Below are 17,601 nucleotides of genomic sequence, written 5' to 3'. Positions count from 1 at the left end.
TCACGTGAGCCTAACTGCGAATAGTGCGAAACTCTGCAACAACTTGTTTATCAAACAAAATGGCGCTGGTTAGCATTTGCCCGGTTTTGCCAGCGATATGTAGATTAGGAGCTCCGCTGACGAGTTTTTAATTATGTGAATGCTACATAAAGGTCGAGAGTTCAGTAATCAATTATGGAGCGAGAAAAGGGAAAATCTTCCCAAAAGAGGGGCCCAAATAAGGTGAAAGCTCTCTTCCCATCAGGCGATTTCATCGCTCTTGGATCAAAACAACGGTCGGCCGACGTCCCAGAACCGAAACCGTCATCAAAATCATCTTCATTGAGCACAGCAGGCACTAGCGGTGAACGCAAAAGAACAGAAAGCAACGCGGGACAACCGCCTGTTCAATCGAAGAAACAGAAGCTCTCTTCAAGCTCGTCGTCAACGTCTGCGTTACCCCGTCTGGCCTCTGCCGCTTCGCAGGGCAAGAAAGATACGACAAGTGCCGACGACCAGTGGGACGCTATCGCTATAGAAGTCGATCCCACGGACTTTCTGAGCAGAGTGCTAAAAGCGGAGGATTCCGGGGACGAAGAGCGGGTGGATTCTCTCATGTGTGGTGCGGTGAAAACTCTCAAGAGCACGCGGCCGAAACCCGATCCGATGCTGTATCTGACGCTGATGTTTATTGCCAAGGCGAGGCCCAGAATATACGACTCCGAAGTCGTGATCGAAGCGTTCACCAGCCTGCTGAAGCGAGACGTCACGATTAATTTCAAGACGAAAGGGAATAACCTGATTTCGGTGCTGTCGAGTAACCTCCTTCTGGCAGCGTTTCAAGACACCAACTGCTGGCCCGAACAGTTCGTGAAGGTGTTCGTGGAAGATTCGCTGGGCGATCGGATTTGGGTCGACCACGAGGAGTGCAAAAGTTTTGTGGCAAACGTCATTACTGCTTTTAATACGAGGTTGCCACCGAAGAGCATGATGGCACCAGAACTCGTTTTCAAGCCGGACGCATGCCCGAGTCCTCCTGCTGCGATGAACATCGACGACGACGATTCATTATCTAGTCTACACCTCGATCTCAAAGAGGGCACCGAAAACATCGCGGTGGTTCCGCGCTACGCGTCAGTGCAAGCGACTATCGAGCAGTATATTCTGGAGATAATTCACGAGCAGCTGACCCGTCGACAGCCAATGGACATATCGAAGAACTTGCTGCGGCTTCTGATATGCGCTTGTGGAATCAGCGAAGTGCGCTCCCTGGTGGCCCATCGCCTCGAAACGTGGTTGCAAAATCCAAAGCTCACGCGACCCGCTCAGGACCTGCTGCTGACAGTGTGCATGAACTGCAACCAGCACAATAAGCACGACGTGGAAGTCATCGGCTTTCTGATCCGGATCAGGCTGAAGACGAAGCCCGTGGTCAACCATTTCTTGCAGTGCATGAAGGAATTGCTGGGACAGCACCCCGATAACTTGAGCACTGTCTTGAAGCACTGCATCTACAACGAACTGTCCAACTCGCGTAATCCAAACAACATGCAGTTGCTCTCCGTGATTTTCCAGCATTCGCCCGACAAGGCGGCCCAGGTCCTTGCCGAGGTCTTCCAGGACCTGTTGATAAACCGGGACGACTACCTGCGCTGCCTGCGGGCCTTGTTCCGCGAAATTATACGTTCCCTGCGGCACGACTTGAATTTTACCGCGTTCTGCCAGGGCTTGATGCAGGAAAGGAAGGAGGCACAGTATCAAGAACTGGAGCAGCCGCTGAAAGAACGTTTGTTTGTCTCTCTGACCGACCTAGTTGTACTGTCCATCTTCTTGGCCATTACTCCGGCTGTCCGTGAAGCGGCTACGGCTTTCTTCCGATCGGAGAAGAAAGACATGTCGGCTTTTCGGTCTTACCAGTCGACCGTGGCCACCATACAGAGGGACACAGTGTGGTGGCTTCATACGGTGGTGCCGAAGATGTTCAAGCCTGCACGAAACGAATTCCTTCACTGTCTTCACAAGGTGCTCTTTCTCGAACAACCGGAGCATTACTACAAGGACAACTGGCCTCCCGAAGGGGACAGACCATTTATGCTGAGGCTGGCCTCGGACGTACCTGTCTTGGAAGATATGTTTATCAGAGTTCTCATCATTGGAATGTCCAAGGACCACCCCTTGAACCCATCTGACGCGTTGGAGCTTGTAGAGCAGCTTGTAAGAAGAGCAGCTTCAATTTTCAAGGAAGACACCCATCCTGTGCTGGCAGTTGAGCGAACGGAGCTCATTGATCTGCTGTTTCACCTCTGCGCGTATCACCATCCGGAAAATATTTCGCTGCCCTCTGGGTACTCACCTCCAAAGCTAGCCATTGCAGATTACTACTGGAAGGCGTGGATCATGCTTCTCATCATTGTAGCCCACAACCCGTCGAGCTTTGGCCAAATTGCGTGGGAGGGCCATCCAACCTTGAGGAGCATGATGGAGATGTGCATCACTAACCACTTCGTATTTCCTCCACCGACCATGACAGCGGGTGACAAAGGGGACGACATCAAGACTAGAGAGGTGCAGATCAGTCAGGTGGAGAAGCAGAAGATTCTCGAATTCGAGACACATCTCGCAGCTGCGTCAACAAAGGTCACCATCACTGAAAGCAACAGTCTGCTGCTCTCAAAATTGATTACGATGGACCCACAAGGCCCTGCAAGGAGGCCACCACTGCAAGTGCTCGATCAGCTCAAGTCTCTGAATGAAACGCTCAAGCTCGGCCATCTGTTGTGCCGCAGTCGTAATCCCGACTTCCTTGTCGACATTATTCAGCGGCACGGTACTTCACAGTCCATGCCCTGGTTGGCTGAACTGGTGGAATCATGCGAGGGTTCCTTCGACCATCTTCCTGTCCAGTGTCTTTGCGAGTTCTTGCTCAGTGACGCGTTGGACTGTAACGCAGCCGGCATAGATCAAGAGGAGGAAAAGGCTGACAAGGGCAGAGGCAAAGCGCTCCAGAACAAGAAACGAAAGCAACAGCAGCTGCTTCAGCACCTACAAAAGTTGCTGAGAAATCCCGACGACCTTCAAGCGACCTGCGAAGTTCTTGACTACCTCATGCGACGTCTGAGCTCACAACAACAGAATGCCAGAGCAGTCGCTACTAAAGGACTGACTCTGGTGCTCAGCCAGATTGGGAACGCCGCGGAGTCCGGCAAGGTCGAGTCGCTCCACGATTACGACTGGCTCCTCAAGGACATTCCGGTGTTGCCACACTTCAAAGTTGTGCGCATTCAAGTGAGCCACACCCTCCGCCTCGCGTGCCAAGTGGAGAACGACCCGTCCGCCATTACGGCGTACGTCAAGTTCCTGGCAACCTACACGCCGGACGAAGACCTCGCAGAGCTCTCGTTAGACATTGCACAGCTCGTCGTCGAGCGGCCCACGATTATCAACTGCATCCTTCCGCAGGACACGACGACTTCGATCTACAGCCAGATATTCCTGTCCTCATTGCTCGATATTTTCACGAGGTACCTGCAGATCGCGAGAAAGCCGTCGAAAGACATGTACTGGTACGAGTGCCAGGACCACATCATGGTTCAGTGGCCCTCCGGCGAAACTGCTACGATGCACATCCTCGTGGTCCACTCGATGATAATCCTCCTTACGTACGGCCCCCCCGAACAGGACCCCGAACCGTTCACAGCCCTGCTGGAAACGTGGTTTCCGCAAGACGGTGACCCACCCCAGGCGTTCCTCGTAGACACGTCCGAGGAGGCTCTGCTCTTACCCGACTGGTTGAAGCTGAAGATGATCCGGTCTTCCGTTGAAGTGCTTGTCGATGCAGCCTTGAAGGATCTCGATCCTAACCAGCTGGTTTTATTCATACAGTCGTTTGGGATACCTGTTCACAGCATGGGCAAGCTGCTTGCCTGCTTAGACGAGGCCGTGGAGTACGACGAGGAAGCCGTCGTGCAAGCCGTCGTTGATAAGGCGTACATGTCGCAGTTGGTGGAAGTGCAGCACCAGAGAGGGGCCGTTGGCGGAGAGAGGTTCTACAGGCTGCTAGGTGAAAGTGAGTACGGTGACGCCATGGCAGACGAGGACGACATCGAGCCGGTCCCGACGTCCGTGATACAGCATGCACCTCCCAGGCCCATAGATGCCTCTCGTATTGACTCCATCTCTAAGGCTGTGATCCAGCTGTACAGCTTAGATCCGAGACTGGGAAAGCTTGGCAACAAACAAGAACAGGAGCTCTTCAGGGGCCTCCAAAAGGCCTTTTCTCAGGATGTGCTGAGGAAGTGTCTCTTTGGAAGCTCTCTAGCAGAATTCATTCACACGTGCGAACACATTTTGGAGAGTGACCAGTGTGAAAGGTTTGTTTCTGCTCTGCATGCAAAGCCCTGTGTGTCGTGTTCACTATTTAGGCTGGCGATCGCAGGCCAGCAGAAGGCAGCCTCGAACTCCCCGCTTGTCTTCAAGTTCCAGTGGGTCTGCACAAAGATCCTGGAACTTACAAAAACTACTTCACCCCTCACAAACGTTTTGCAGCACTTCTGCACGTCGAGCTCGTCCTCGAGGAACAAGGATCAGGCACCACGGCGGCTGTCACCAGCAGACGTGAAGTCGGCAAACATTGTGGATGCCCTCACGTCCGTCGCACGAAATGAGTCAAAGCGCTTTGAAGAGGCACTCTGCGTTTTGGTTCAGCGGGCCATCAAGCTGGGCAACAGCCAGCCCCTGATCCATGCTCTTTCGAAAATCCTCTGCGGCAACATGTTTGAATGCGAGAAGGTCACCACTAGCTTTGTGATCGTTGACTGGTTGGAACACTTGGAACCTGAATGTATTTCGTCTTCGCCAGAGCTTCAGTACCAGCTGCTTTTTCAGAACAGCACAAAGAACCCCCTGCTGAGAACAACGTTCCGCCCGTATCTTCTGGCCCTGCTCATCCATCGGGCACACTGGAACACCTTGCACAACGTCATCGACGAGGTGCTTTCATCGTCGAAGAAACAGTACGACCCGACCGCTGTGCTGGACTTCCTCCAGGCCTGCATGTTCATTCCGAAGATATGGCAGGGACGCGATAAGAAGATTCCAAAGCATTACATCCCAGAGAAAATCTTGCTTTTCAGTCCCGATCAGGTTTGCTGCATGACCGATTACATCATAGAGGAATTGCTGATGAAACCTGGACAGGAACGAGAGGAAGAAGCAAAGCTATCGTCACGCCTGCCTCTTCTTGAACAGGGGTGCACCGATCAGATCCTGATATCTTCTGTGGTCTGCCACCTAGTGTCCATTATACAAAGCGAGCCTGCCCGTAGGGGAGCAGCAAAAGACTTGCTTGTGGAGCTTTACCTGTGTGTTCCGAGCATAATCTCGATCTCGGATGCTGTTGTAGACACGCTCAAGGACATTGAACCTCAGAAATCGGGCCAGACGAAAGTGGACGTTCTGTCGCACACGCTTCTCCTTGCACTGTCAATTGCCGACCTCAACAGGCAGGCCCAGCAAAAGCTTGGCGACCTGAACATTGCTTGCAGAAAGTTAGCGGCTACTCATCCGGAGCTTTTGCTTCGTCAGCTTCCCATGGTGACAAGTCTGCTGCACAGCCGCTCTGGTGTTGGAACGTTCCTCTTCGGCACTCGTAGCCAGACCTCTTTTTTCGTCAACATGTTGGGGATGTTGGAGCTCCTGGTGCCTCAACTCTTTGCGGACGCCTATTGCCACACCGTGAATGAAATTTTGGATGTCTACGTTGAGGCTTTCCAAAGTCACCTTCAGTTTGTACGCAACCAAGACACGAAGGAGGTGGTTGTAAATTTGCTGAATTCTTTCTTGTTGCTGGTGCACCGTTACCTCCAGCACAGTTCAACCGAAGCACGGCTATGGATCCAGAAGCAGTTCGCAAATTTTCAAGACATGTCGTCCCTGGTTCCCGACCTGATGAGCCTTCGGACGCTGTTGGCTGGCACTTGCATACATCACTATGCTCCGGACGGAGCAGAGAACTCAAAGGACTCGGAACCTGGCACTTCAAAGGCGTCTTTCCAGAGCAGTTCGTCCGCAATGCAGGGTCCTCAGAAGAGCTCCGCCGCAAGAGACCTGAGGCTTTCGATCGAAAATGAAAACTGCAACCCCGAAGAAATACTCTCTTCGCTGAAAGAACTTGAGCTGGTCGCATCGAGGAAACCTGAGGCCATGTTGTCCTACCAGGACGACTTGCAGTGCATTGTGCTCAGCGGTTTAAACATGGCCTGTTGCGGTTTGGCTTTTAAGCTGTTGATGCAGAGCATCAGGAATAGTCCGAGAACTGCAGGGCAGTTCATATCCGGTTATCTGCAGTGTCTCGGAAGTGACAGACGTGAGATTGTGCAGATGGCGTTGGAGCGTCTGCCCGAGTTTGTTGTTCTCGCTCAGGAGCACGGAAGTATCTTGTTGCAGAAGGCATTCCAGGTTGGAATTAGTACTAATGTGAACAGTGCTGTGCCAATTACAGAAGCTTTAGCACTCCTGAATTTGCAGTATGGTAATTAAGTGCGGCTGATTGTACAGGAACATTTGTAGTACTTGTGTTTTTGTGTGTACATAAATGTGGACAAAAATGGTAACTCTTGAAGTGTGTCTCATGTTCCAAGTAAAGAGACAATAAATGGGCTGCCCTATAGGGCATGGTTGTTTATGTCAACCTTTCTAGTAATGCACTTTGGGGGGTTGGCTTCTACACTTCCGATTGCAATATTGTGTTCCCAAGGGTGATACAGGTATAGCGTTTATTGGAGCAACAGATACACTGTATATAGCCGTTCCCACAACGGATAGCAGCACTGTGTGGATTAGGAACAGCGCCAATGTGGCAGGTAAGTGAACTAAGAACAAATTTAAAGGGTGGGAGGGGGATGTGATGTAGACCGGTGTAATATTTTTCTGCGTCTGAGGGGCTATGTCCGGCAAGAGGTAGGCTACTGCTCCCTGCTGTCACTTCCCTGATACGGGGTACGATTTCCGCAGCAAGCGATACTGTTATCGTGTTTTTGGTTATTCCTCCGTGAGAGTCGATGTTTGTTTTGCAGTATACTTTGTTGAAATGCTCTCAATTTAGTGACTTGTTTCACTTTCGTATTGTTGCTAGCGACATCGTCCAACCATTTTGTGTAACCTGCATGCAACCCTTCGCGTTAATACAAAACATATTTTTGCAAGTGTTGCAAAAATACTCAACAACAATACTGAGAAACGGAATCGGAAGCATAGCGTTTAATTGAATACAGCGCAAACCATTATTACTTGGGAAACGAAATACATAGCAGACGACGCGGAACCGAGCCCCTGCAGTCACTTCCTTGCGACGGGGTCCTATTCGCAGCAAACGACACTGTTCCCGAGTTTCGGGATGTGTAATGCGGATGTTTGTATTGCAGTATACTTCGTGGAGATACTGTCAATTTCACTGTCTGTGACACATTTAAAACGTAGTGGCTCCCGAACGTACGGTAGTCAGTCGTTTCAATCTGGTATGCCGCTCGCCGCTTCCACGTAAGTATTCGGACATAGTCTCAACGATACCAGTTTGAGCGGCGTGCATGGAATCCTTCGCATTAATACAAATTACGTATTTTTGTAAGTACTGGCACATACAACTTTATTTTGAGTTTAGTTCCTCGTGTTACCCTTACGAGCTAAATTTAATTTATATTTTTCTATTTTGCAGTTACGACACACAGGGATATTGTATTATGCTCGTCAGACTCAGCTTTTTTGCATTTAGGTGATTTGAGTGAAATTAAACAGAAAATGATTTTCTGCTTCAAACACTTTGGTTTAAATCCTTTGACAGTTAGATTCGCCAATGAACACAAAGTGCGCATGTTCCTGAATTATGTTGCACTAGAAATTCTTAGCTATATTATAAAGAAATGTGCAGGGCCTGTTCCACGTCAACACCCCAGCTCACATACTCCATCTTGCACAAGCGAGTGTACAGGAACGTGGCTTCGAAGTATCCATCACCCTCCCTATTTTCCACTCCACGCCTGAAGAAGCACCCAGGAAAGCACCGACTTTACGATGAAGTCGAGCCCAAGGAAGCCGCTGAACTTTATTTTCGAGGGCATCACAGGAACTGTTTCTCTCAAAAGGTTAGTGCTGGGGGCATAGTTTCAACAGTGATATTTTACCTAACTTGCGTGAAATTTTTCGCGTTGTTACGCGTAAGTTTTTTTGTAGGTGTAGCACCATATCTAAGGTTGTTTGTACATAAATATACCTGAAGAGAGCCGAAACTATATCGTTTCGCTAAAGGATTCGAAAAAAAAAAAAAAAAGGTGAACATCATACCGAACACGGACCACTCCCTTGATACAACATTCGCATTAATTTTGTGCGAGTAATTAATTTGTAAATGATGACAATACCAAACCGAAACCAAAATGCAAAGCGCACAACGGTTCGCCCGGAGGAAGATCTGTGACGTCACCCAGCATTGTCGTCTGCCACGAAGCTTGCATTCTTCCATGCCGGATGACGTCAGCGGTGTAGCTTTCAGCGCCCTCTTGCTTCACAGAGGCGAAGCGCTCACTTCGTAATAATTCGTTCGAATAAAATCTGCGCATTTTGGGAACGCGATATTTCGTATGTATATTCCTGACACCCCAAGGCTTACTGCTACGTCACAATCTTTGTGGTGATTTTGTTGCGGAGTCCCACTATGTATCGTTATTCGAAGACGAAAAAAAAAAAAAAAAGAAGAAAGACCAGTCAGACGGAAGGTCGACTTGCTATTCAATTAAAAAATAAGTACAGAGCAGTCCCCCTATTGCTAGGCAAAACCGCGTACGTAGCTCGATAATTAAAGTTGACCGTGTACGTCGAGTTCACCAAAGTTCCAAGAACGTCATGCACTGACAATTTCCGGTGTCCTATCACGCAGCCGTGTTGAACATGCATCGCGAAATTAAGGACTTGCGAAGTGCTCTGCAAACTTACTTCAATCTGAATTGGCTAATTGTGAAGACCGTGAAGTTAACAACGTGTGCAGTGTTTTAAGCAAAAATGCTTCTCGCGGGCTTATTGTCACTGTTAAATACGCTGCACGTAAACTGGTGATACAATACGACAGGCAGCGCGACTGCAGGCAAGTCGGCTTTGCCACTACAGAGCACCCTATGTGGCAAAGTGTGCTTTACAGGCGTAAGTCTCCCCTCCCCCAAGTAAAATATGATTTCACCCGTTTCAACTGTCTTTACGGGATAGCATGTCGTATGTGGAACCAGTGATTTATCCAGAGCTCCTCACCCCGAAATGTTCGGCGACACCCCCCTCACTTTAGTTCTTGTGCAACCCCTACAAGGGTGGGAGGTGGGGCTTTGTTGTTTTAGCTTTCGACCATACTTGACACACATGTCGGTAATTATACATAAAGCTCTTACCACGTCACTCTAATAATTTTATTTATTTAAAAACGTTATTTCAGTATAATGACCTCCTTTACACCAGTTCTTTACAACAGCCCCGGTGCTTGCGCTTCTGGATAAACCACACTCTTTGAAATGAACTTCACCCCACACTCTTAAAAATGAACTTCACCGCATAGCACGGCATAAGTGTCACAAAAAGGCGTACGCCTCCCGTTTTCAACAAATCAGCTCAGATAACGATATCATTCGAGATGATGTTTGGCTAGGAGCGTGCTATGAGGTGAAGTTCATTTTTAAAAGTGCATAGCACGCTCCTAGCAAACCATAATCTCGAATGATATCGTTATCTGCCCTGATTTGTTGAAAACGGGAGGGGTACGCCTTTTTGTGACACTTACACCTTGTGTCAATTATGAGCATAAGTGTCACAAAAAGGCGTACGGCTCCCGCTTTCACCAAATCAGGGCACATACCGATATCATTCGAGATGATGTTTGGGTAGGAGCGTGCTATGTGGTGACGTTCATTTTTAAGAGTGCACTGTGTCGCACGCATATAGGATTCATCCCATTAACTTCATTACAACTGAGTAGTCCACTCACTTAATTAGCCGTTCCAATCAGAAGTTACGATAGAATACACGTGACAAATTTCGGTACCCCTTTTCAAACACTTGTTCGTTCGTCATCACTTGAAAGAGCCGTTCGCATCATTTCCACAGGGTATACCCCAAAAGTTTACCGAAATGGGCGGGTCTTCGCGTCGACAGAAACGAGCCAATCGCGATGTCCGCACGGGATCGATAAGTTGTGGTGGGGACGAGGGTATATAACCTCGGACCGGGCGCTCGGACGGCGCGTTTCAAATCCGGCCGAACTCGAATGCGCTCTTGAGAAAGTTTCTTTTGGCCGAGTTGTCAGCGTTCATTCGAGTTTTGAAATCGAGTCTTTGTTGCTCTCTGTAGAGCCGCCGAACGAGTCTGAATACTGGTACTGAAGGACAAAGATGAGGTTGCCTTTCAAGTTGATCGTGATATTCAGCGTGACTTTGATCTTCCTGGTAAGACTTTGATCATATTCCCTGCCATAGGTCTATATGCATAATATTTCTGGGTGGTGTTCGATTTAGTGGAAAAGAAGCATCGAATTTTTGCTTTTACATTTATATCTCAACTTTTGCGATTATTTCGGTTATGCTTCGGCAAACGTCATCATCCGCTGACTTTCTTTGGGGGGGAAATGCTTTTACGTTGCTATCAGGCTCGCGTAAATGCACGCGACCACGCTTCGTTTCGAAGCAGATTCAGTTCAGCGCTGCCGAATTGAACGTCTCTGTCGTTTGTGCTTGCTTTGCAAATTTTAGTTTCTTCACTTGTTTTTGTTCAATTGTTTAGTGGGCACAGTTGGTATCCGTCAGCCGAAACCAGCAGATAGCTGGCATTCTCTGAAAAACTATGCTACATGGGGTAGCCAGCCTGCATGTTGACGAAGCCTACACCTTCACATTTTTCCTCTTTACAATTAAATTCAATTTATTTTCAATTCTGAAAAGAAAGGAAGATGAAAGAAATGCTGAAAAACGAAACTAAGATCTGTTGTCTGCATACCCAAGACTGCCTCGCTCGATGCTTTCGTATCTGCGCGTTTGTTCTTGAGCTCGATCTACGTTTCAAGCAATGTATACGACGACGCCTCGCGCGAGACTGGCGCTTATCTCACGCTGCTTTGCAACTGCCTTACACGACATACGCATTCATGGCTTAGGACATGCGGTGAACTTTTTTTTTTTTTTAAATAACCAGGCCTGCAAAGCTTACCTCGCCGAAAAACTAGCAGAGAGCCGTGGCAATCTCCACACAGAAATGTGGGATTGAAGCCTTATTTTAGGTTTCGATTCGCCTGGTTGCACGATGTGAGTGCGCGTATGCCTATTTTGAGCACTTATGTCAAGAAGAGCCGATACGTTAAAAGAAGGGGACCCGCATGTTTTCTGGACTTTATTCGGGACCTGAGTGATGGGGAGTGCTTTAAGTACATTTCTGAGTACTTGTACTTTACTTTAAGTACAGTTCTGAGTACGTGTACTTTGCTTTAAGTGCATTTCTGAGTACTTGTACTTTGTTTTGAGTACATTTTCAATCGAGTACTTTGTGCGTACTTTAAGTACTTTTTCTTTAGTACTTTCCCATCAAGTACTCAAGTACCCAACTGGACATGCAAAGACAAAAAGAAAACGAAAAATATCCAATAAGTTTCGTGTCTTGAAGCAGCACTTTTCACCGAGAAAATGGTATGAAGTAAAATGGTAAATGGTAGAAGATGATCATAGTATATATACCAAGAGATGCACGGACGAGTAAGTCGAAAAAAAAAACTTTTATGTACAAGTTTTGGGGTACTGTGCCCATCACTGTTCGGAACCAGGCGGGTGACAGCACGGCCAGCCCCCCACCGCAACCGCCAGCCGCCGGTTTGCCGCGGGCGGTAACTCTGGGGGAGATCACTTACGTCTGAGCACCAATAGGAAAACAGAAGCCTTGACTCTGATGATACGCAACTGCGACGTAAAATTGAGTACGAACATCGCAATGTGCCCTCGCTAATCATACGGTAAACCCCCACCCCCCACCTCACCCCGCGTGCCGTGAGACTCATCCTGGATATTATAATCGGCTAACGAACCAACCCGGCAACGGGCTCCAGTAATCTCCCTTGATCCGGACCTAATGTAGAAAGACCATGAAGAAATTGTGTTCGTCCAGCGGATTGATCGTCAGAGACTGATCTTCCGACTCTGTTCGGCCGGCCGTCAAAAACATCCACTTCTGTATTTGCTCTTCTAAGAAGTCTCTCTTCGTGTGTGGCTCTTCGTCCGTTCTCCGATGTTTATACGGGGTGAGGCGAAGGCGGGTGTAATCATAACTTAGCGCCTTACTCGTTTGTTCTGTACAGTACGTTAATTTGGGGTAAATGAGCTAGAGAATGACCCTCAATGTGGGGCAAAATGAGCTCGTTGTTGAGCTCGGTAGAGTGGGAAAAGTCGGGTCCAATAGTAGAGTACAGAATTGAAAAACGGCAATGAAGCTTCCTAAAATTTATTACAAGCTTTCGCGTGGTGGACCGCGCTTCATCAGGTACGTGACATACAGGGTGTCCCAGAAAACGTGTCATTGAATTATAATAAAAAAATTCGCCACCTAGAATCATGCGTTCAACAGCATTTGTTCTCATTAGGTTTTTGCCACCTCCTAATGTGAATGTCATGTACTCCAAGTTTAATTATGTAAATATTTGCGAACTGAACTCGGAAATTTGCCAAGTAAAGGTCACATTTTTACCCCACCAATATGAAGAGCGTGCCGAATTCACTGAAATTCATGATAATTCACAGTGATATTCACGAGCCATCCCATCGGAAAAAATAGCCGAATATCATGCTTGTCGGAGCACCGGACCATAGTGCGCGATGACTTTTTGAGCGCAATCGCTCTCAGTGCGACGAAAGGAGGTTCCGAAGCCAGCCCACAGAGTGATAGTAGAAAAAGTAACTGTTCCTAAAATTCGGAGAGGGAAAGCATTATCCCAGCGAAAGTCGGACGTGATAAGCCGTGCCTGTTTTATCTCTTTCTGCGATGTCGGGGAGGGCTGGGTTTCCAACCTCCTTTCGTCGGACTGACAAAGATTGCGCTGAAAAATTCATCGTGCGCTATTCTGTGCGACCTCCGTAGAGCATGATGTTCGGCTATTTTTTCCGATGGGATAGCCCCTGAATATCCCTGTAAATTATCATTAATTTGACTAAATTAGACACGCTCTTCACATTGGTGGGGTAAAAAAGTGACCTTTACTAGGCAAATTTCCGACTTGAGCTCGCAAAAACTTACATAATTAAACTTACGTTACACGACATTCACATGAGGAGGTGGCAAAAACCCAGTAAGAACAAATGCCATTGACCCCATGACTCTAGGTGGTGTAGTTTTTTTATTATAATTCAATGACACGTTTTCTGGGACACCCTGTATATGAAAACTAAATATACGCAGCATTGGTACACTTGTACTAACACCACGGACAAAAAGAGGGCAAACTTATCTCTTGCAAAACCCGTATCGAAGCATAAGTGTTGTTAAATCTTTGTGATGAAGACGAAGACGCCATCATCTCGTGACACCATTCTTCTGTTATTCAGCCATTAAATATAGCCACTCCTACCCGCTGTCATGTTTTCCACGAGTGCTAATACATCTTTTTCAGAATAAATTGTACCTGATGAAGCGTGGTCCACCACGCGAAAGCTTGTAATAAATTTTACGAAGCTTCATTGCCGTGTTTCAATTGTCAGGAGATTTAACAGTAAAAACGTCATTTCTTTCTGTGAGGAATTGTATGAAAGAGTAGCAGTACTAGCAGCGATTTTTTATTGAAACGCTGATTCAAATACATCACTTGAGCGGTTCCGCCTAAGACCGAAGACTTGGTAACATAGAGTGACAAGATAATTGTAATAGGAGGAAGACTTGCCTTAGGAGCTAGCTAAACGCTGTTCAAATATTCATTGTGCACGTCAGTGATATGGCGAAAAGATCTAGGAGCGTGTATGAGAATATTATATTAAGAGTCGTGCATATAGGATACCTCGTGTACTTTATGAACGGTCGGTACAAACGACGTTACACGTAATAGGCAAGAGGAGGCGATGGAAAATGTGCCCGTATTCGTTAAGAGAGTACCTTTCGGTCATTTCGGTGCATATATGCAAGAGGTCTACGAAGAAACTGACGAAAAAGAAAAACGCTAGAAAAAAGAAAAGAAAAGAAAAAAGTTAGGTATTCGTTCTTTTTTAACTGGTGTGAAATGAACAGAAATCAGTACAGGGTGCCCCACCTAACGCGCACCAACACTCTTAAAATGGACTTCACCGCATAGCACGCTCCTAGCCAACCATCATCTGGAATGATATCGTTATCTGCCTTGACTTGTAGAAAACGGGAGGCGTACGCCTTTTTTGTGACACTTATGCTGCTCATAGTTGTCACAAAAAGACGTACGCCTCCCGGTGTTCGATAAATCAGGGCAGATAACGATATCATTCGAAATGATGGTTGGCTAGGAGCGTGCTATGTGGTGAAGTTCATTTCTAAGAGTGAAGATTTAAAGAATTAAAACAAACAAACGGAGCGTTCTCTACGCATGAAACCGACCGAATGTTGTTAGCAGTCGCGTATCGTATAGTCGCCAGTATTTGCTCCATCGTACATAATTGATTAATTACATGAGACTAATTAAGAACTTCCTTCCAAAATATTGGTTTCGAGGGCTAAGGTGTCAATGGACCTTTTTCACACTCGCGTCGTATCCTATAGTGGCTGTCCAGCGAAAGACTATTGGCGCGCGCCAAGGCGCAGTCGAATATGTAGGGAACCCTCTTCTGCCCCGTTAGGGTCACAGAACATGCGCTGAAAGGTCAGTCGGAAAGTTGTAAAGCACGTTGAGAAAAAACACCTGACCGAAGTATTTCAAACAAGGTACGCTTTCTGTAACTTTCTTTTCCGACCTCAAAGAAAGCCCGTGTAATACTACTACTGCAAATAATAATAACAATAATGATAATAAAAACACGTGACCACGCGCGCTGCAATCGCTGAGCACAAGCTCGTTGTCGCCTGGTACTTTTCGTATTTCGCGGGCTTTCTTTGACGCGGCCAGTAAAAAAGGCCAGGTTTTTTTCTTTTTATAATCAATCAATCAAATCATAAGTCATCTCGCGACATATAGCCAGGAATTATGATTATCATGGAAGGGACAAGGAAAATTCCTGTACGCATGAAAACGCTTTCAATCACAATTTCAGACGGACGTGAGACCACGGCATTTCTTATCAATACTGTTTAATGCAGCTGTGCTTTTGTCTCCCCTTCTTTTCGTTGTGTTAAATGACCAACAGATTTCCTACCTCTGAGTCACATACAACAAGGCTGTGTCAACGCAAGTATCATAAGCAGGAAATCTGGACGAAGTATCAATACTTTTTTGAGTTCCCATTCGCGGGAAGATGTTCCCCGCTAAAAGCGATCCTTTAAAGTCAGCAGCTTCTTTGCTATCTTTCGACATCTATTTTCATACGCATGCCATGTTTCGTTGTCAATATTTTATAAGGTCAGAGGCACTGAATGTAACGGCGTCGTTTGATTTGGGAAAGTCCTTGGAGGAGCGCTGACGTGCTTCTTAGTCCAATGATGTCTGCTGCATATTCACTTCACTTGAGATACCCGAGACTCAGCACAAAATAACTGACAAGTCGAAATGATTTCGTAAGGAATGTTCGTCTTCTGAGTCGTGCGATTTTTTTAAAGAGCACTTGCGTTAGCTTTTTTTAACACATGCCAAATGTCAACGCATTTCACGTGACCGTGTATACTATGAAGGTACGGACGTACCTGCGCGCTGGTTTGCTCTATGAAGCTATCGCTTTAAAAAAGCGCGAAAAAAAAAAGTCTCGTCTGGAAACTTTTGACATAAATATATCAAGCGAAGCCTTTGACACATCCGCCTGAAAGCGGCATCGGAGAAACTGCATTACCCAATCAAATGCCTTTCCTCACTTTCTTTTTTTTTCGCTCGGTAATAAATGCTGCCAACCAACGAGATATCTTCGAAGGAAGGTCATAGAATGCCAATTCACGCAAAGGCTTCGATCACTCATAGATAAACTCAGCATAATTTTGCAGTTAACGGAAGCATATATTGAAGACTTTGACCGCAGAGTGTACACTAAAGCAAAAAGTGTGCTAAAAATATTATTCAGTTTCGTACTTCATAAGAATGTTCATACTGAATATTGCCCTGTGCACTGTATTTATTTATTTATATATTTATTGTAAATACGCTAAGGTCCCGCAGATAAACGGAGGGTGTACTACACAACACAATTGGACATTAGATTAGACTATATTACCTGATAGGACAACCTGTATATTGCGGCGCATCGACTTGGTGCACTTTAAATATTTATTTATTTATTTATTTACAATACCCCAAAGGCTCTTGCGAGCATTGCATGGGGTGTGGGGTTGTACAGATATGAACATCACAAGCATAAGCAAAAACATTAGGTATAATAAATGCACTCGACAAATAAGGGTGCGGAAAGAAAGGAATCAATTGATTACTTGTGAATGGTTAAATGGTAGATGATATCTTCCTATGAAACGTGGTGTGATCAGTGTATATATATAAAAGTGTAATATATAAAAATTCACCGAACTAAAGTTGAATACAATACCTTTACTGGCTATTTGACTGAAAAATGACGGCGTTGACCGCAACCAAAGTTAATCTTCACTCTCGTTTCCATCGTTAGGAAGAAAAAGCGCGTTCCCCCTTAATTGAGAAACACGAGCTCTTCTTGTCCTTGTCATGTGTCTGAGAACTCGAGCTCCTTGCGTCATTTTCTACCGATACCCTCGCAAGCAAACCACATTGTTGTGTTACTTTTAAGCGCTGTGGCAGCATGAGCCGAACAAGATCCTGCCAGAAGCTTTAATGTACGCCATGTAACATGATTGCTTACATCAACTTTTTTTTTACAAAGTGAATCAGCAAACAAAGAGGGGACAACGCACTACAACTACTTCTGTGAAGTTCTGTCCGAGGCGGGAGGCGTACGCCTTTTTTGTGACACTTATGTTGTTCATAATTGTCACAAAAAAAGGCGTACGCCTCCCGTTTTCCACAAATCGGGGCAGAGAACAGAATAAGTCGGGATTATGGTTGGCTAGGAGCTTGCTATGCGGTGAAGTTCATTTTTAGCCGGTTTTCGTCACCACCACGACCACCACCACCACCACCAAGGATACCGTATGCAACTACTGGGCGACTAATTAGCTAAAACTAATTAATTAAACGTGTTAATTAGGTGTTTTCTGGGAAATACGAGATAGCAGAATTGGAGCCAGCTCTATTATTCAAATCCATCGTCCTTATTAAACACCCCGGGAAGCCGAACGTACCTCGTGATCTAAATTCCCGAACTTCGTTATGCAAATGAGCCAAACCTGAACTACCTGAAAGAGAACGATCCGAAGCAAACAGATCATCACCCGGAGGCGGTCAGGACGAACGCCGCGCGGGAAGGATAATTCGCATCGCTCTCTTCTCAGCTAGAGTCACTAAATAAGCTACGTAGCTTATTTAGTGACTCTACA

General features: G+C 46.5%; 2 protein-coding genes across 2 annotated transcripts in view; both read left to right on the top strand.

The window, feature by feature from the left end:
* The first annotated feature begins 42 nt into the window (after positions 1-42).
* On the top strand, positions 43-6,667 carry LOC135369818 (integrator complex subunit 1-like). Its single transcript, XM_064603361.1, has one exon. It carries the CDS (start codon positions 175-177, stop codon positions 6,514-6,516), a length of 6,342 nt encoding a protein of 2,113 aa, XP_064459431.1. The 5' UTR covers positions 43-174; the 3' UTR covers positions 6,517-6,667.
* A 1,245-nt stretch (positions 6,668-7,912) lies between these two features.
* LOC135370508 (uncharacterized) overlaps positions 7,913-17,601 on the top strand; it is a 79,073-nt gene continuing 69,384 nt past the window's right edge. The window contains exons 1-2 of the mRNA XM_064604272.1: positions 7,913-8,117; positions 10,360-10,454. Coding sequence (XP_064460342.1) covers positions 10,401-10,454 — 54 coding nt within the window. The 5' untranslated portion in view covers positions 7,913-8,117; positions 10,360-10,400. The remainder of the gene's footprint in view (positions 8,118-10,359; positions 10,455-17,601) is intronic.

This window comes from Ornithodoros turicata, chromosome 10 (assembly GCF_037126465.1).
Source record: "Ornithodoros turicata isolate Travis chromosome 10, ASM3712646v1, whole genome shotgun sequence".
In the NCBI taxonomy this organism is placed as follows: Eukaryota; Metazoa; Arthropoda; class Arachnida; order Ixodida; family Argasidae; genus Ornithodoros; species Ornithodoros turicata.
Note: the sequence above shows the minus strand (reverse complement) of the source record. Positions and strands in the feature narration are given on the sequence as shown.

What these genes read in the sequence shown, in the direction of transcription:
- LOC135369818 (XM_064603361.1), top strand. Translation starts at nt 175, where the DNA reads ATGGAGCGAGAAAAGGGAAAATCTTCCCAAAAGAGGGGCCCAAATAAG.